Source organism: Tursiops truncatus, chromosome 21 (assembly GCF_011762595.2).
Source record: "Tursiops truncatus isolate mTurTru1 chromosome 21, mTurTru1.mat.Y, whole genome shotgun sequence".
Taxonomy (NCBI): domain Eukaryota; kingdom Metazoa; phylum Chordata; class Mammalia; order Artiodactyla; family Delphinidae; genus Tursiops; species Tursiops truncatus.
In genome coordinates, this window is record NC_047054.1 from 11,962,703 (window position 1) to 11,983,263 (window position 20,561).

The window sequence follows — 20,561 nt, forward strand, 5'->3', positions numbered from 1 at the left end:
TGTTAGAAGGAAATGGAGCCCCGTCTCACTGGGGGAGATCCCAGAAGATCCCAAGTAGTCCTGTCCCCTGGACATGTCTCCTAATGCAGCAGAATCCCTCAGACAAAGCTTATGTTGTGCCAGGTTTAATGTGCTCTTAATATCAGAAGCCTGTGTTTCATGTGTATGGCATCACTGTGGGACCACAAAGGTGAGTCAGGAAGGAGTGCCTTCCCCACGAAGGTGCTTCCTTCAAGAAGAGGTAGAAGACATTCATAATAACTGTAATGAAAGATGAGAGCATCTCTTTCATTAGCAAATAGGCACTTGTTTAACACTTCCTGTCAGTGCAAATGCCTTTTTTTTTTTGTGGTACGCGGGCCTCTCACTGTTGTGGCCTCTCCCTTTGCAGAGCACAGGCTCTGGACGCACAGGCTCAGCGGCCATGGCTCACGGGCCCAGCCGCTCCGCGGCATGTGGGATCTTCCTGGACCGGGGCACGAACCCGCGTCCCCCGCATCGGCAGGCGGACTCTCAACCACTGCGCCACCAGGGAAGCACGCAAATGCCTTTTTATAGAAACACTTCCTTAGCACATTGGCCCTTGTGGTCCATGCTCTATTGTGATGTTTTGAGCTGTGTCATGGTTTGAACATGGCGGGGCAGATGGTTCCCTCTCTCTGTCATTTGAGCACTTCTTGGCCAGGTGGCTCTTCCCCAGCCATTCAGAAGGGCTGGATAACTTGAGCAGAGTTTCATGGATTTTGATAACGTAGTTTTTCTTGGCTTGCCTATCCTGTAGAATCCCTGCATATACTAGTCCCTTTCACAAAGTAGTGCCGCAGAAATAGTAACTCATGAATTAGCTAACTCTTCATTGCTTTGGTGTCTCAGGGGACCTGCCTGCATTTTTCGTCATAGTAACAACTTTTCAGATGAAGTCAAGCACTGGCCTCATACTTCATTATTTTACTGTAACAATATTAGTAGGTGCTTCATTTGTTTTATTGAATTACAGCAAATGGGACAAGCATTTGAGAATCAGGTATTTAGGAACATCTGTCTAAAGCATCTGTTTTGTATTATTTTATATTATGGTCATAGGTGGTGGTGATCATTGGGCTATAGTTTCCTCCTCGGGCTAATAGGATAATGGTATTTCCTGGCATCTTACTCCTAGTTGTTGAAATGGAGAAATGAATAAATTAATGCCGTTTTAGTAATATATTCATAACTTTTAGAGGTGGGTGTTTAATTTCTTGAGAAAATCTATTTTTTTAGGAAGAGGAATGTAAAAAATTTTACACCAAAATTTATTATTTCATTCGTTCATTATAGATACTTAGGATAAGGAATGGTGTATCTTATACAAACTCAACCTTCAATTCAATTGATATTTTTAAAAATTTATATCCCAGATTACAAATAGGTGAGATGTGGTGAAAATTGGATGTAGAAAATTTTTGCTGAATTTTGATTAAGTTTTTACTCTTGTTTATCAAACTGAAATAAAATGTTGGAAATGTAAAAGTATAAATTTCTTTAGAAATACAAATGTGTTTGAGAAATTTATTGAGCACCGCAGCATATGATCTGATGTAACTTTTAATTTTGTCAAAAAGGAAACAAACGCTCCTCTGGTTAAATTATTTGCTCTCCACGCCAAATACATGGCTGGTTAGTGGGCATTGCTGTTGATAACAGGGTGCTGTCTTTATTCTCAGATATATTTATCCCCACATTGTTAATATGAATTCACTTTGAATTATTTTTCGCAATGGTGATGGACTTAGAAAAGCCATCCACAATCTCACCTGTTTGCAGTCTTGGGCACAGATTTTAAAAGAACGGCAGTTGAATGTAAGGGTTAGTTTGTAACTGTGTAACTGTGAATGGAGTTATTAGCTCATGTGCACATCAAACTGTGACACTTTAACCAGTGATGTAACTAACATACAAAAGTCATAGCAGTGTGCTTCAGATGAAAAGAAATATGCCTTCTGAGAATGCAAATTGCTACAAGTAAGGATTGTCTCTTGATTAGACATGAGTGATGTCTTTATACTTAGCTTACATCCCAAGTTCTTTCAGCTCCAATTTCCTGATCTCAAGGTTTTGAAGGAGATAGAGCAATACTGATTTGCAGTAGCAAACTGTACATCAGAAATGGTTATTCTTTTAAGATATCCAGAAATGAATTTATGTTGTAGTTGGTGTTGGGTTTGAAAATAGTACAACAGTCTTCATGAAGTTTGAATGAAATGAAGAATGATATGACTTGATTCACCTTCACTAAAGAAGCAAGACTGAAAGAGAAAATGGGAGAGAGATACTCTACTTAATGCAAGAACTGGTCTTATCTCTGTTAAGACATGCTAGTAACTGGAAACGATTAAATTTCATAGCACGGTAGAGTTTTTTTCAAAAAGCATACTCAGTAGAGTGAAATTATAACAATCACATTTATTGATTTCATACTGTTTTGTTTCTCTCTTTCTTTCTCTCTAATGATTTTGGTCTCCTTTTCTAGCTTTGAAGGGTACCATACTGCAGGCTAAATAATTATATGTCAAAAGAAATTCTTCATCAAAACTGTGTTGCTGCGGGAGGAGGTATTTAGTTTCTCCTCACTTGGGTGAACTACTGTCTCAGTCTCTCTGGCCATGACTTCCAGACTTCTCCATCTTCACTCATAAACACCCTCATATCCGTAGTGCTCATGGCATTTTACAAAATCAAGTGCAATTAACTTCTTCTGTGAGAGAATGTACAGTCTAAGCAGACAGGAACAGGGAATAAGGATTCCTAAAATTCAATTTTAAATGATTCTATGAAGGCTGCAATACTCATTCTCTCATTTTTTTGAAGGACTGTGGGAGTTAAGCTCTGTGGAACTGTGTGAGATAAAGATATTATAATGAACACAACTCAAACCAACACTTCATTATATTTTGATACTTTTCCTTGACATAAACCCAATAAATACATTGACCTAATATGTTCATGTTAAATTTTGAGAGAATCAGCCTCTTGAGGCCATGACAATGAAGTTGTGAGAGGAAAAAAATAGCTATTTATACTATATACGTCTCTTACGAAGTTAAACATACACTTAAAATGTTACCCAGCAATCCCACTTGTAGGTATTTCCACAAGAGAAATGAAAGCATATACTCAAAGACTTGAGTGTAAACATTCACAGGAGCCCTATTCTTACTAGCCCAAACCTGGAAACAGCCTTCAGGTTCACCAGTGGATGAATGGATAAATAAATTGTGGTACATCCATAAAATGCAATCAAAAGGAACAAGCTGCTAATACTCATGACATGGATGAATTTCACAAGCAATATGATAAGTGAAAGAAGCCAGTCATGACGACTACCTACTGGTGTGCTTCCATGTGTATGAAATGCTTGAAAAGGCATAATTGACAGAAAGCGGGACAGGGGCATGAAGAAATTACCTTATTTATTGGTTCTAATAATTACTCATTTAAATCTTTTCCCCCCACATAGAAAATGATCACTTATTCACTTTTATTGCTGTTATAATTTATTATAAACTATTTATAATGAAATTCACCAAATTTAAAAGTACAATATGATGAGTTTAGACAAATATATATATTTTTAAAGTTGATTTCAGTCACCCTCTTTTCTCTGTATGTAACTATTCATAAAAACCAGGTTGTTTATAGAGGTCTTCATCTGACTTTTGTATCTTGTATCTTTTATAAAAAAATTATTGGCCCGTATAAATTGCTAATTAGATGTAGAGATTATGAGATCTAGGTTTTTTTTTTTTTCTTAGTGGGGAGTAGAATTCATCATGGTTGGTATTACATTATCTCCCTCAGGCATACAATGTCCCATTTTTCTTTTTTATTATAGTAGTAGTCATTCATGATCATCATCTAGGTCATTTCATTAAGGATTACAAAATGATGATAGTCTAATTATATTATTCCTTATTTATTTATTTGTTGGGATACTTCTATAAAGTGAAATTCCACACCGCCCAACTGCTACTTGTTATTTGCTTACCCTCAGCTCATATTGGAAAGATGAATAAATGTTAGATTATTTTCCTTTTAAAAAAAAAACAAATTTCAAATGATGAGCTATGTCCTAGCATCTGTTAGAGATGACCAACAGAGTTGAGTTTGTTTGTTTAAGTATCACTGTGTGATCACGAATTTAAACATTATTGATATGTCATTGCAATTATTCTTCTTATTGAACCTCACATCATCCTGTCTTGTGCGTATAGGAGCCTTTTTATATTGGCTCCTGAGGCCTTTGATCCCAATATTCTGATAGTTTCTTTCTCTTTGGTCTGGAAAGATGTTCTTGATTTTTTTGTATAAGGTCTGGAATCAAACATTTCTCCAAGAAGCTCTGATTCTTTTTTAGCGAGAAGTGGTATTTAGAGACCACAATCTGTATGCATGAGTGTTTATTACAGTTGGGTTGGCAGTTGTATATAGGTCTTTATCTTAATATATTTAAAATACTTAAATCTCCAGTAATTACAGAAGTGTGATATTGACACAAAAATGAAAGATCAGTGGAACTGAACATTGAAGAATATGCAGAAACACCTTGTCGAATTTAAAATGTGATAAAAGTGGCACTCCATATCATTAAGGAAAAAATGGATTATTCAATGAGTGCTTGGGACATATCTTGGCCCATTTTAAAAGAAATGAAAGTGAATCTGTACCTTTTTCCTTTAATTCCAGATGGATCAGCAATTTAAATGTGAGAAGTTCAATCATAAACTCAATTAAATTAGCCATAAGACATTTAAAGCAATAACAGAGCACTAAAACTTGCTTTTCCCTAAGAGAATTTGCCACGCTGGGTGAACGTCACCTTCCATCGTGTTCTTTTCATGGTCTCATGGAGACAAAGCCCAACTGCATAAAATTGGGACCCAAAAGGACCAAACCCTCGGTGTGAGAGGAGCTAGGATTAAACTCCTCCAGCCCTGCCACCCCAACATACCTGCCACTGCCATCACCCACCAGAAAGCAGTAGGAAAAGTGACCTGTTTGGAGAAACAATGAGAAACCATTCTGACCTCTGAACATATCACCATCTGACACACCTTATATGGGTTTGCAGGCTGAGTTCACACTTACCTGGAAGGTCTGAGAAACTGCAAGCTAAACACTTACTTCGAGCTGTGGCAGGTGTAGAAAGTGGCAGGTGGCTGCACTGCCAGTTGCCTGGAAGTGCATATCCTCTCCGGAGAAACACACCTGCACCTGTGTCTTCCACAGGTAGAGCTCTAAGGGTACAAACTCATAGCCCAAAATCACAAATTTACACAGAAACAAGGTCACATCAGTAAGAACCGCAGAAAAAAACAGACAGTAGAATCAGGTCTTCAAATGCTTCAGATTTTGTTGATTTTAGATACAGAATGTAAAATATGGGTGTTTAATATGTCAAGAAATAAAAAAGGAATTGAAAATATGAGTAAGAAAGATACTATGACTGTGAAATGACCAAGGATATATGGGAAAAGAACTAAGTAGAACTTCTGTAAATTAATCATATAATGGTTAAAATTCAAAGCTGCCCGAGGAAAAAAGATTATTTGCAAAGGTCTGACAGTTAGAGCGATACTCCTGACTATTCCATAGTGATGATGAAAGGAAAATGATAATGTAATACTTTCAGTGCTCTAAGAGAAAATAACCATCAACCAGAATTTTATACACAGGAAAACATCTTTCATGCATATGAATGAGATAAACATGTTTTCAGACAAAATTTGAAAGTAACTAATGGCACCAGAAGTTCTTCACCATTGGAAATACTAAAGAAAGCAGGAAAAGAGAGAAGAGAATAGAAAAGGCAAGCCAATGAGAAGTTTAATGTAAGATGAGTAAATTAAACCCAAATAATTAGAAATAAGTGTAATTGGATTAAATGTTCTAGTTTAAAAGACAAAGATTTACAGACTGGTTTTGGAAAGAAAAATCTACCTATATGATGCTTATAAGAGACACCAGAAACAAAGATACAGAAGAGTTAAAAATAAAAGGATGGGTAAAAAAGATGCAACAATCAAATTCTAGTCAGAATAAAGCTAGTATTGGGACTTCCCTGGTGGTCCATTGGGTAGGACTCCGTGCTCCCAATGCAGGGGGCCCGGGTTCGATCCCTGGTCAGGGAACTAGATCCCGCATGCATGCTGCAACTAAGAGTCCACGGGCTGCAACTAAAGGTCCCGCATGCCGCAACGAAGATCCCATGTGCCACAGCTATGACCTGGCGCAGCCAAAATAAATTTAAAAAAAAAAAAAAGAATAAAGCTAATATAGCTTTGTTAATTTTGGAATAGGTAAATTATAAGGCAAAATGCTTCACTAAGAAGAAAAAAGAGGGCAATGAATGTGTTAAAATATGAGCCCCCAAGTATAATTGAGCACAGTTACAACACCACCATGTTGAGTAAATGAAGCTAGACATAAAACAATACATACTGTATGATTCCATTTATATAAAGTTCAACAAAGACAAAACCACTTATAGGGTCGGAAGTCAGGATAGTGGTTACTTTGGGGAGAAAGAAAGGGTTAGTAATTTGGTGGGGCACAGGAATGGCTTCTGGGACTTCTTGAACTTTTGACCTTCCCATGGGTGTTTTACCATTCATTTATTGAATGGTCTACTTAAGATTTTCTTTTTTCTTTTTTGTAGATAATGTTATACTCCTAAGTTTAAAAAACTTAGAGGCTACTTAATTTGGAGGAGAACCATACACTTCTAAATAATAATGGGTGCTCTTTGATAAAATTAGTGAGTAAAACGTTGAGAAAAGGGATATTTGTGTAGCCCCACAGTATCTCCCCACAAATATGTATTACTTAGCTCTGGTGATTTTTAACATGTCCACTAATCTTTGATACTCCTCTGTTCTTGAGTATGGACTGGCCTGGTGATTATCTTCTAAAAAGTAGAGTTTGGAAAGGGAAAAACAGTAAACTTAAAGTGAAGAAATCTAGGGATTTGCTACCATAACTAAGTGATTAAGTTTAACATCACCAGTGATGTCAGGTTGACAGCATGTACCCCGATATCATTCGATGAGAAGGACACATCACCTCTGTCATATTCTTCCTCCCAATCTATAACCTCAGTCTGATTATGAGAAAGCATCTAGCAAACCCAAGGTACACTTCATGAAACATCTAACCTATCCCAAAGCGAACATGTCATTAAAGATGAGAAAAGACTGAGGAAGTGTCACAAATTGGAGGAGTCTAGGGAGACATGACAAGTAAAGACAACATGGTCGGATCCTGAGGGATCCAAGTAAAGTCTGTAGTTTAGCTAATACTGTTAGTAGTGTCAGAAGAGAACTGGAGAAAAGTTTTAGCCTTGCATGCATATACTAGAAAATAAGAAAGTCTTAAAATTAATGAGCAGTGAATTCCATCTAAGAACAACAGAATAAATCTGAAGATAGTTGATGAAGGGAAATAAAATTAAGGGAAGATATTATTTAAATAATAAACATGGCTATAATAGAGGAGATCAACAAAAGCATAATTTAGTTCTTTGAAAGAATAATAGAATTGACAGGTGTCTGTATTGATAAGAGAGAAAAGAAACAAGTAAAAATATACAAGGAATGAAGAGATAAAACTCTAGATGCTTAAGAAATAACAGGACATTTTGAGTAAATTTATACTCTTACATTTTAATTTTGAGATGAGATGAATAAGTTATTACTAAGATATTGTTGACCAAAAATGACTCCAGATGAAAGAAAGAATCTGACCAGCCCTGTTACTATCAGTGAAATTCCAGATACTCCCTGAAGATTAGGCTAATACAACCAAATTCTGACAAGATAATATGAGGGAAAAAATAAGCCAGCCATGTTCATAAGCTTAGATACAAAAATCCTAAGCAAAATATTGGTAAACCAGATGCAGGAACATTCAAAAATAGTTTGTCAGGACCAAGTTGGGCTTATCCTAGATATGTACAGTCTAGGATTTGAAAATGAATTATTCACTACACTAACAGAGTAAACAGAAATCATTAATCATTCCAGTTGATACAGAGAAAGCATTCTGATAAATTCAGCTTCTAGTCATGGTTTGTTTTTTTAAAAAATCAATCTAACTAAAAATAATTGCTGTATAACAGGGCATGAGAGATGAAGAAGGAGAGCTGGCTGTAGTTTTGCATAGAGTATTTAGGGTAAGTCCCACTGAGAAGGTGACATTTGAGCAGACGCTAGACAGAGGTGGTGAAGTTAGGTGAGGAAGAGCCGGTGTAAAGGTCCAGATGTTAGAGAAGGTCTGGGATCTTCAAAGAACAGTAAGAAGTCAAATGTGGCCCCAATATATGGAGAGAGAAAGTGAGAGCAGTAAGATAGGAGGTGAGAGAGGTAACCTAGACAATGAGATGAAGACAGAATTCATAGGCCTTGGGGACCACTGTAGACTTCGGATGTTAATCTGAAATAGGAAGCCATTTGACCAGGTGTTTATCATTTGTATTAATTTTTTTTTTTGCTAGTTTAAGTGATATATAATGATACCATGATTTTCAATTTTGTCTTTGTTAAGAGGTGATTTTTTTTTTTTGGTGACATTCTACCTTTTCTATTTCTGTTTGCCAATTTATTTTTTGAATTTAACAGCTTTTTGAGAATTAATTCCCATACCACACAGTTCACCTGTTTAAAATGTACACTTCCGTGGGTTTTAGTGTATTTATTGTTGTATCCCCATCATCACAATCTAGTTTTAGAACATTTTCGTGTCCCCTAAAGGGAACCCTGTACTCCATTAGCTGTCACTGCCCATTCTGCACAACCATATCCTCTATCTCCAAAGCCCAAGCAACCACTATCTATTGTCTTCCTCTCTAGATTTGCCTATTCCGTTATACATTTTGTATAAATGGAATCATATAATATGTGGTCTTTTGTGAGCTTCTTTCACTTGGCATACTGCTTTCAAGGTTCATCCATGTTGTAGCATGTGTCAGTACTTCATTTCTTTTCATTGCTAAATAATATTCCATTGTACAGATACATCACATTTCATTTATTCATTCACCAGTTGGTGGGTATTTGGGTTGTTTCCACTTTTGAGTGATGATAAATAGAACCACTACAAACATTCCTGCACAGGTGTTTATGTGGATATAAGTTCTCATGTCTCTTGGGTTTATGCCTAGGAGCGGAATTTCTGGGTTATGTGGCAACTTATTGGTTTATTTAGCAGAAAGAGATCTAGAGTTGACCTTCCATATTTTTATCTATTATTTGTATCTCGAGGTAGTATATTTCAAAAATGTTTCATATTTTTCTCAGTAGGTTTTGTTTTTTCCTTTTCACTGTTGTTAAACAGAAGTTTGGGATTTTTAAACATATATTCAATCATCTCGTTTCTGATGACAGAATCCATTTATTAGTCATCACAAGTGGTCCTAACAGCATCTGGGATTCTGTTTCCCGCTATTCTTTAGTAATGTCAAACATGTTTTTATTATTAATCCTCTGATGATCTGGAGCTGATTTCTCATTTTCTTTAAGGGCGACTTGAGAGAGGAGGCGGGTGGTGAGGATTTTTAGTGAGGTGGAAGCAGTGGTGATGAGGAAGATTTCCAGAAGAGCAAGATGACAGCTGCCCTTTGTCGGCTTTGCTTAGGGAGCTCCTGGCAAGACGACGGAGGGAGTGGTGAGAAGGGACAGTAGTCGTTAGTAAAATGTCACTGTGATCATTGTAACTTTAATGTTGCAAGGGTCACTTTTAGGGCAGATTTCTGAACCCTGCCTGTCTTGTGATCTTCCCAAGGTCCACAGGTTCTGGAATTTACTTTTCCTTCATTGCCATCTTGTTTCTCCTTCTTTTAAAAGAAAACTTATTACACACTAGGATTGTAAGAGATGGTAAGAGGCTGTATGATTTCCAGTCGTGCTTATCACATTGAATCACTCTCTTTCTGGATTTCAGAACTCACTTTAAAGTCAATTCAAAATGTCAGTTGCTTTGGTGCAGTGGGTATAAAAGGCAGGGAATGTGCAAAAGTCGCGGGTCTCTCTGCCTCCGATTTGGGACTCTCGGGTTTGAGATTTGAGCCGTAGACATAGGTCTGGAAAATTAGGTGGTTGGATCCAGCTGCAGAGAGTTCACCACGTATTGATATAAGGCAAAAACAGGCTCTAGGGCTTGTGAGGCTCTTCACATATTCAGCTTGGGTGGGATAGAAGAATACTGACATGGGGCTTCCCTGGTGGTGCAGTGGTTGAGAGTCCGCCTGCCAATACAGGGGACACGGGTTCGTGCCCCGGTCCGGGAGGATCCCACATGCCGTGGAGCGGCTGGGCCCGTGAGCCATGGCCGCGGAGAGGCCGCAACAGTGAGAGGCCCGCGTGACGAAAAGGAAAAAAAAAAAAAAAAAGAATACTGACCTTTCTAAGGTAGAATAAGGGCCATAGGCTTTATTTAGGTCATTTTGCTACAGTTCTAGTTTGTCTTTGATCTTATATATATTATCATGCCATTAATAACTAAAACTTTTATAACTGTAGTTTTAAAACATTCTCCTGGGTTCTAGACCGCTCTCTGCTGCTTAGTAGCAGAGTAACCTTCAGCAGATTACTTACTTACTCTCTTTAGGTCTGAGATTCCTCACCTGTAAAATAAGAATTAAAACTGTATCCATCTACTAGAGTAGTTGTGAGGGTTGAAAGCACAGTGCCTGGAATACCTGAAGTGCTTGGCATTTTAGCTGTCACTGTTGTCTCCAAGTAGAGTCCACATTGTGTTAAACGTGCAAATCAGCATTAGCGTAACCCTTAGCGGGGATCTAAGGACGCTTGTTTTCATGTTCTGTGTCCTACATTTGAAAGTGGGTTGGAGAATGAGAGTAGAAACAGTGATCCTGCAATAGCTAACGATGCCAAATGGTTCTCTGAGAAGAAAGGGTGTTGAACAGTTAAGACCAAACTCTTAAAACCAGAAACAATCGGAAATAATGTTGGGTTGGAAATAGCAGTATCTGTTTTCACTTATCATTATAATAGAATCAAACTTTTTCATCCTTAACAAAATAAAATGCACATTGATATTTGGCAGCTGGAAATCATTCAGGTAATCCACTCAGAAGACTCCCCCAAATGAAAGCAGTGGCTTTCAGCCAACTGTAGGTAAAGTACATAATGTGGAAGAAAACACGGGTATTAGCCTCCTTTACCATTGTCGCCCAACATACAATAAAATCTCACATCACTTAAGCAGAGAAGAGTCTGAATTGTCAAAAGTTAAATTTACAATGATAATTTTTGAAAGAAAGTAAATGGGTGTGTCATCGCAGCCCAAATGATTTTAAGTGGAGTGCCATTTTATGACCATGAGATACGCTAATTGTTTTAATTCAGCTGTTCCAAGAGGGCTTGATAGTACCATTGTTTTGGGTTTTTTTTGTCAACTGTGTTTTCAAAGGTAGAGACAGGTTTCAGCCCAGTTACTATTGATTTTTGGATTGCTGTTGTTATTTTTAAATAAAAATGTTAGTCTTTTTGGTGAAAAGCTTTTGAGAGTGCTGTCAGAAGTAGAATTACATGTGGAATGAGCTGTCGGTTACTGATGGCTCCTGACATGATGATAGTCTGATACTAAAACTGCAATGTCTTTACTGGACACTGTGAGTGAGCTTGTTGCTATGCATGAATATTAAAGTACCTTCAAGATCCTTCTCTCTGAGGGCAGCCCTCCTCCCCTGGCCTAAGTAGTCCTCTCCTCCTTTGGGTTCCAGTAACATTGTTTGTACCTCTCTTTTAGTTAGGAATTGGGCCTTGCAACACAATTCTTTCTATTTCCTTCTCCCTAATAAAATGTAAGTGCCTTAGGGCACAAACTGTTAAGCCTTCAGATTAACTTAACAGATAAATTATTGAACATTACTGTATCAAAAATATTGTGCCTCACGGTCTACAAATGTGTCACAACAGCCCTTGTCTTTGTCGTTTGGTTCCTCATAGGGCCTTGTCCCCCCCGGTTACTTTTTTCCCGTCTGTTCCACGATGCTCTCTGTTTTCCTCTGACTTCTCTGGCCTCTGCTTCGCAGTGTACTTTGTCTCTTTCTCTCGTTGACCTGTGAGCGATGCAGATGCCCAAGGTGTTCCTGAGCTGCCTTCCCTCCTCCGTACACACTCTCTAGTTGATCTCGTTTATCCTCGTGCATTTAGAACAGCATCCTTATGTCAGTGACTCTTTATTTTATATCTCTAGCCTGGACACTTCAAGTCCACATATTCCACTTGCCTTGAAGTGCCATGGGTGTCAGAAAAATAAATGTCTCACAGAAACCCTTTATCTCCCCCCCCAGGAAATCACCTTCACATACCCAGGATTTCGGAAGTGATCTTTGACACATCTTCTCCCTCACCCTCCACATTGAGTCCGTCACCAAGTCCTGTTGATTCTACCTCTAAAATGGATTTTTCCTATAGCACGGCCCGCACGCCAGGCAGGATGGCCCCTTTGGGCCCCTCTGGTCCAAGCACCATAGAGTCTCCACAGTGATCTTTTAGAAGCATGAAGCAGCTCATGCCTTACAATCCCTCCGTGATTCTCATTGTTCTTAGGAGGAGATCTAGAAATCCTCAGCATGGCTTCAGGTTCTGTGTAATCAGGCCTCCTTTTGCATTCTCACCTCATTCCACACGCCACCTCTGTAATCCAGCAGTGACAGCGTTCTTTAAATCCCAGAGACTTGCTGAGTTTCCCCTCCCACAGTTTAGGGTTTGTCCACAGGCTCTACCCTGTGGGGACCCCTTCTATCAGTGAAGCCCACGAACCCTCTCATCTCCTCAACCCCTCAGGCTAAATTAGGTCCCGTCCCCCTTTTAGATCGTGAAGTATCCTGTGCTTTTCTTTTATATCACCTATGGCAGTTGGAAAGATTTATTTCGTTGGACAATTATTTGCTCCATACCAGGCCCCCTCGTTGTCCTGTAAGACACATAAGGGCAGTAGGTCTGTTTCATTCACACTTTCAGACCCAGGACTTGACACATTGCGCAGAATCAATAGGTGTTTGTGGAATGGGTAGAATAAATAGGAAGTAAAAGTGCAAAACACAGGGAAATACTATACAACAGGATGTGCTTAAAACTTAAGGCTATAACTCACTATATGGAAATAAGTTTCTGACACCCATGAAAATACCTTCAGTTTGTGACTGAACCAGGCTTGTGCCATTTTCCTGACCTGCCAAACCTTAGTATTCTTATTACCAAAGATAACAGGAAGAGAACAATTTGTATCAGTTTGACAACAAGTATTTATTGATCCCCTGCTGTACACCTGGTTTTATTTTACAAGCTTGGGGTACAGCTGGGTGATGCTTCTTACTTTCCCATGGGGGACAGACAGGAAACAAGGACAATTTCAGCTCTTGGAAAATGCTGCGAACTAAACAAAACAGACCAATGGCCTGGGTGCAGTGGCCAGAGAAGTGCTGTTTGCAAAGGTAACGTGGAGCTGAGGCTGAGTGACAGGGAGTCAGCTAGTGAAGAGCTGAGGGAAGGGCCTTTTAGCCGGGGGAACAGCACATGCCGAAGCCCTGAGGCTGGAACAGCCTGGCCTGTTTGGGGAACAGAGGGGTGGCCAGGGGTCCTGGAGAGTCAGGAAGGAAGGGCAAGCGCAGAGTCCGAGAGACCCTGGCTGACCATCCTGCCTTTCCCCGTAGTGGCTGTTTATCACAGAGCGCGGACGATCGCGATGTCCGGCTCATAGCAATGTTGCTACGTCCGATGATGAGAGGAAACTTGAGTAGTAATGCACATCGCTGATAATCTGCCTTCCATAGAACTTATGTCCAGGAGAAACTAGTCGAGTCAATGTCAAACTAGTGGCTGTGTTTATGTGTTTAATGGTTTACTAATAGATTACCTTTTTAAACTGTGTTGCTGATTCATATTTACATTGATTTCTCACAAAAGGTTAAAAAGCTGAAGCGAGAACTGTCACAGATGAAGCAAGAATTGCTCTATAAAGAACAAGGCTTTGCAACCTTGAAACAGTGAGTATGAAAATACTGAAATTGACTCTCGAATAATCCAAAGCCCCTGAACCGATACAAAGGAAAAAGAAGTATAGATTACATAAGAGTTTTCTCAAAGAGAAGTAGAATACGAAGTGCAAAGCTCTGCACCAAAAAAAAAAAAGCAAAAATCTTGGGAAAATCTATACACTTGAATAGGTGTGAAATGTTCACTAATCTTTGGCGATCCAAGGAAACCAAAGTGAGAAACTTAGCTTCGTCTCTGGGCCTGCCAGCCTGCTCTCAGTTTGAGGCAGAGCCAGGAGATCGAGCCCAGGAAGGGCCTCCCCCTTCTCTCCGGAGGCTCGGCTCTGTAAGCCTGCGCCCGCCGAGCCCCGGGCTCGGGGCCTGTCCGCCTCTGGCAGCCCCAGGGGGACCTAATGCTGTCTGATCTCAGGGGGCAAGTCGGGGGTGTCTGCAGAGGGGCTGAGTGAGTGCCTCGGCTCCTGTGTTCCCTCTGCCCTTTCCTGCTCCATGCTGAAGTCTGCTGGACCCTGGCTCCAGCTCGAGCTGAGTCAAGTGAGAATGGAGATGACGGAAGGTAGCAGGATCTGGAAATCCCTGCCCCATTCCCAGCCCCTGGAAGCCACTGCTCTTCTGCTGACGAGGCCCAGACTAACTGAACCCCAGCAGGCACACCGAGACCTTCCAGCTCCTGCAGTGCCCACCCCAGGGTCTCCGATGCAGGGAAGCAGCGATGGTTCATCCAGCACACAACCCCAGGGAGGGTTGAAGACATCATCCCTTGAAAGGCATCCAGCTGCTTTTCCCTTCCCTCCTCCTTGCTGCCCGGTTCAGTGCCCCCCGTAGCAATGCAGGATTCATAGGGGCTTCCCTGATCGGCGGGTCTCATGTTCTTCCTTGTCTCCCTTAGCAGTATCCAAGGCAGCAAGGCGTTACCCCGTTAAAGATCCCACGTGTTCGCTGGCCAGGCCACATAAGCTGATTGTTCTGTGTGTTTGGTTGACGAGTTATATTTTGGGACCCCAGTCACTCCTCTTGACCACCAGCCACATGACTTTCATCTCAGACATTTGGTTTACTGGATCAGTTTTATTTTTGACACTCACCTCACGTGATCATGACCATGATATTCTTTCAGATGCTCCCATCCTGGTGGTTCTCTAACCTGACTGCATATTGGAATAATCTGAGGAGCTCTTAAAAATCCCTGTGTCTTGTCTCCAGCCCAAGTCAGATTCTGTGAGACCCCCATGTGGTTCTCAGGTCCAGCCCTGTTCAGAGAACCTCAGCTGGTTGCAGAGCGCCCCGAAAAACTCAACAGACCTGGAATCACCTAAATGTATTATTTAGTCAGTTGTACATCAGCATAACGGAGGGCTTTGTGGTGGGAGAACCACGAAGCGTTTAGCCACACGTTGCATACTTTTAAGGCACATGAAATTATAACTCATTCACCACTGGGATTAAAGGTTAGCCAAACTTGCTGTTTTTGTTATATTGATGTAACAATGCTGTATTGTTTCAAAGCAGTTTGCTTGCAAGCAATTTTTATAGGAATCCAAGGCATGTTTAAGAATCTGTCAATAACATTCCACAAGAAAACAATAGACATTTGTTGTAGAAATTCAGGCTTTCTCTTGCAGTGATTCTAATCCGCTGAACCAAGAGCAGAAAGATAGGATATCTAACATCAGATTCCTCTCGTAGATCAAAATAAAGCTATAGACAAAATAAAGCTGTTTTCATCCAGTTGTTCAACACCGTACTACTAGAAGATTGAATAATAATTGATTGAACCCAGAGACCATACTTTTCGAGAAACCGCATTCCTGGTACTATAAGGGGACTTTTTACTTGGGTTACGACAAAATATATTTCAGGAAAAGATTTATACAGAATCCCACTGCAGGATTCTGTAACTTTTCACTTATTCACAATAAAATGGAAAAAGTTTGTGGAATCTGGAATTAGAATGTAATTTAAACCCCGGTTTTTATTTTACTTGATGCAATAGTTTATGCTGGATGAATGAATGTAGTTTTATTCTTTACGTTATTCATTTCAGACTGTGGTCCCAAAGTTGACTTTGGCCTAAGCGATAGTGTAGCTTATGTGTAGGTGGATGCCAGGAAGAGAAGCATATTTCCGCTTTGCCACCTCCAGTGTTCACTCAAAACTGGAAAATGGAAAGTGCTGAAACACCCAGCAAGCCAAGAGTATATACAGAATCTATGAAAGTTTGGCTCAGGGGGTACACATTTTCCAGGGAAGGCATGCATGGTAAGATATAGGGAAAAAATTAACTATAGGGTACCCAGAAACCAAAAACAATGTTTCTTTAATTTTTAAGGGATGAAAGTAAAATTGTATTTCTCAAGAACAAAAAGCACAGTACGTACTTCGTTTTAAAAAAAAAAAAGTCAGCAACTTATGCTGATACTTTATTTTATGGTCAGTTAGGGTCAAAAGAGAGAAAAAGGGGGAGATGAAAAGTGGAGGAGAAAAAGGAAAAACGTGGAGGTAGAGGGCAAAAGCAATAGTTAAAGTAAAGTAGAAATGTTCGGAAAAGGGGAAAGAAAGACCAAAAGGGGTTCCCTGGCGAATGCTGCATGGAGGTGGTTCTTGTCGTATTTAACATTTGATTGAGCAGTGGCTGTCCGAGAAATTCTCATCTATTTTTAAAGCTCTCTGACATTTAAATTAGCAGTCTTGAAGTAGCCCTGCTTTTATTTTTCAATATTAAAGTTTATTTCTGAAAACTACTCACTGGCTTTTATTTTCAAATGTCAAAGTTGATTTCTGAATTAAAGATTTGTTTCACTATTAAATTCTGAAGGTTTTATACAAATCGGAAGAAATTACTTGGGCTTTAGAAACTGCCTTTGACAGTTTGAGATACCTATATTACTAGCTGTTTCATGAAATCTCACAGATTCTTTTTCTTATTAAAATAAGCTTTTTGCCTCAACTAAGTGAGTAGATACACACTTAAAGGTGTCAGCAATTTCATTGATAAAGCCCTCCTGAAATAAATATAATCAACCAATATTCAAACTACTTCTGGGGTTCTTATCAAATATTCTAAATGTAATAGTCATAAGAGCCCCAGGCCTAAGTCTTTCATGTTGAGGACAGTTGTGCTACTTAGCTAAGTGTTTATGCAATTTACAAGCTAAATTTGCATAGACTTTCTGGTCTCAGTTTCTTTTTTGGAAGAAACATGACTAGGTAATCTCTAGGGTCCCTTCCCATCACAAATACTCTGTATGTGTGTGCACACGCACGCGTATATGTTTAATTCAGTGACTTCATTGGTTATACTTTTTTATAGAATGACCTTATGATAAAATTAATTTTATTCTCTTGGGTTCTTTAAGACTTTAATTATTTGTTCAGCATCGTAAAATATTTTCTAAAATGGTACTTGTTATCTACAAGTACTATTTTAGTTATCAAGTTATCTACAAACTGCACTTGTTTGGGTAAACTTTGGAAGAGTGAATAAGATAATAATTGTGTTAGTTTTTTTTTACTTTTCAGACTATGCCCTTCACGTTGAAATAAATACAAATTATTAAGTGTTTTAAACCAAATTAGGTCAGAGCCAGTTTTCTGTGATTTAGTAGGTGCCATAACTCTGGAGAGTCTGTGGATAAGACAAGGATATGTCTGAGAACGCATGTAATAGCGTTGTTGGCTGATGGGCAGAGATGTGGCTTGTGTCCCCGAAGGGAAGCCCAGGCTCTTTCCTAATGAGTCCCAGGAAGCATAGGTGGTGGGGAGAAACAGGAGAGTGATGGTGAAGAAAATGTTGAACCGTTTTCTTTTTTCATTAGGTAATTTGGTTGGGCCGTTCGACCACAAAGATTAGGTTACATGAAATCCTCTGACACAGGGTGACCCTATGAACTGTAAGGACATTTGGTGAGCAGATCTGCAGGGGCAGTAAATAAGCTCATCGGGGAGCTCTTTATTCAACGTTGGTGGACAAATGAACACATCTGCTGCCCCCTTGTTCCTAGATTTGAACTCATTCAGCAAGGCGAGCAATTTATCTTGACTCATAACTGTCGTAAAAGAAGAATACATTTCATATATCTAAAAAGAAATAAGAAACTAACCAAGCAATCCAAATATTACAGGATAGTCACTAGTATAAATAAAAATCACTACCCTTTATTAAAGGTCACCAAGCTGTAGGCACTGGGCTAGGTTTTGCACAGACATCGCAGCATGTGAAATTAGGTGGCAGTGATGAATCCTGAGGTTCCTGTGCTCGCCCAGTTTATTGGCATTTCTGTCCTTCTGCTTCCCCGTGTCCTGAACCTTTGTCAGGATCAGCATGAGATGAGGTTTGAGTTCAGCCAGCAGTGGGATCACCCAAACAGACTGAAAGCAAAAAGCCTGAGCCTGAAGGTGATGACAGTGGACTGGGGGATGGAGTGGGGGATGGAAGGGCTCTCAGCTCCAAGTGATCAGAAGAGAAAGGAGAGAGCTTCATCAGCTTGAAACTGGTGTGTGTGAGTCACGTAGTAAAAATTAGCCAAGACAACCCCAAACCCAATTCCTATCTCTTTAACTTGTACGTTCGGTTATTCTTTGATTTTTCTTTTTTCCTTTCCTCTTTTAACAGAATTGATAAAAAAATGTCTGGAGGCCAGAGTGGCTATGAACTTAGTGAAGCCAAAGCCATCCTAACTGAACTGAAGTCTATCAGAAAGGCTATTAGCTCAGGAGAAAAAGAAAAACAAGATCTGATGCAGGTATGTGTTGGAACATTTTTTCAAGTCACGCTGCTACCTTCTTGGGCCTCAGAAGCTTTCCTTGAGGCAGAAGTTCTCCATCGGAGTCTGGAAGGCCCTTTACCACCACACAAACCCCACTTCTGCCCCATCCATACGGAATTTGGTCCCGTAGGAGATTGTTACAGGCACTGAGCCAGCCACCTGCCTTGGAAGAAAACGGATTGGTTCCAAGGTTCTGATATGCTTATTTGAAGGCAGACTTTGGATGACCTTTGAGACAGGGGCTGCTGGATCCTGGAGCCCATCTAAGGAGATTAGCATCTTGGTGCACCCTGTAACTCACTGCAAACTTCATGTGGCGCCCTGATAAGCAGGGTTATCTAACTCAGTGGTCCTCAGCCTAGGGTACAGAAAGGGTATGTCACCTGCTGTCAGTAAGTAGATGAGGTGCCTTGAGGAGAGGGGGAAGGGGTGTGAGGAACTTAGAAAAGCCATTCCCCACCCCAGGAGATTCCGAGGTGCTAGCTGGGGGTGGCAGGGAGAACGCTGACCCAGCTGGGGGACATCTGTGTAGTCACCCTGGGAGAGATGCTAATGGCAGTAGACCCCCTTGTTACACCTGTACACTTCTCACCTTATGGGTCTGAGCTCCAGTGACCCAGCCTTATATGTAGAGAAAACAACCATTCAGTGATCAATATTCTGCATGTTGAGTATCTATATTTAGCAGATACAGTCAAGTTTTTTAAAGAGATATCTCTTCCTCCTCTTCCCTCCCTTCCATCTCGTAATTATCACAAGCACTGAGAAGTCTTTGTAATATTTTAGACATTTGGAGTTCTTTATCTAGCTGGGTGAGGATTTAGTCTGTGTCTTTCAAAAAATGTTAGAGCCCGTGGTAAGCAGAACCTCTGCATTTAAGTACCAAATTCAGCTACTTCATGTCAGTTTCCAAAATGCTGGTTGAATGTGGGTGAATATTGTTGAACCCATATAATTTTGCATTTGGGGAATTCTGAAATAACTTGCAAGAAGCGATCAAATAGAAAAGACTGACTTAAAATACTGACTTTGTGCCAGGCAGTCTTCTGCCTGCCTTGCATAGAAATACTTCATTTAATTCTCACAATAGCCTAAAGATAGGCTCTGTTATTATCCTCAACCCGTAGACAAGAAAACAGCAGTGTGGAGAAGTTGTTACTTGGTAAAAGTCACACAGCAGGTAAGTGGCAGGACTGAGGTTCAAACCCAGGCAGTCTTGCTCTAGAATATGTGGTTCTAACGAATGTGTAACACATACAGAACTTCACTTGGATGTACTTTTTGTTGTTCTGCAATGATCCTGCCAATTAAATCAGTCATTCCTGAAAAGCACAAAATAAGTCCTTTGAAAAAAGTTAATGGAACTTGAACAGAGTTAAATTGGAACCTCATAATTTAGCAATTTCAGGTCCTCTTTGATTCTTTCTGTAAACTTTGGATTTATACATAGGCCAGATTAAATTTAAAAGCTAGATTCCTTTTTAATTACTAAAATATAAAAAATAATTAATAAATACAGGAATCAACAGTAGAGCAGAAAGGGACATTAGTTATCTTCTATGACTTTTGAACCTCTTTGGCTATGACCCAGAGTAAGAAATACGTATATTTTACATCAAAACCCAGTAATACAAATGTCTTTAACCATAGATACACACACCAAATTTCACAGAAATATGCCTGCTTTTAATACTAGTAATATACTTTGATTTTACTTTCTAGTCTCTTCTATTTCATTTAAA

The 20,561-nt window shown here is 39.7% G+C and overlaps 1 protein-coding gene across 2 annotated transcripts in view; it reads left to right on the forward strand.

The window, feature by feature from the left end:
- The window catches only part of WWC2 (WW and C2 domain containing 2), a 166,150-nt gene that overhangs the window by 100,936 nt on the left and 44,653 nt on the right, over positions 1 to 20,561 (forward strand). For both annotated transcript variants that reach the window (XM_019921372.3, XM_019921373.3), the window contains 2 exons: positions 13,968 to 14,047; positions 18,666 to 18,795. In XM_019921372.3, coding sequence (XP_019776931.1) covers positions 13,968 to 14,047; positions 18,666 to 18,795 — 210 coding nt within the window. The remainder of the gene's footprint in view (positions 1 to 13,967; positions 14,048 to 18,665; positions 18,796 to 20,561) is intronic.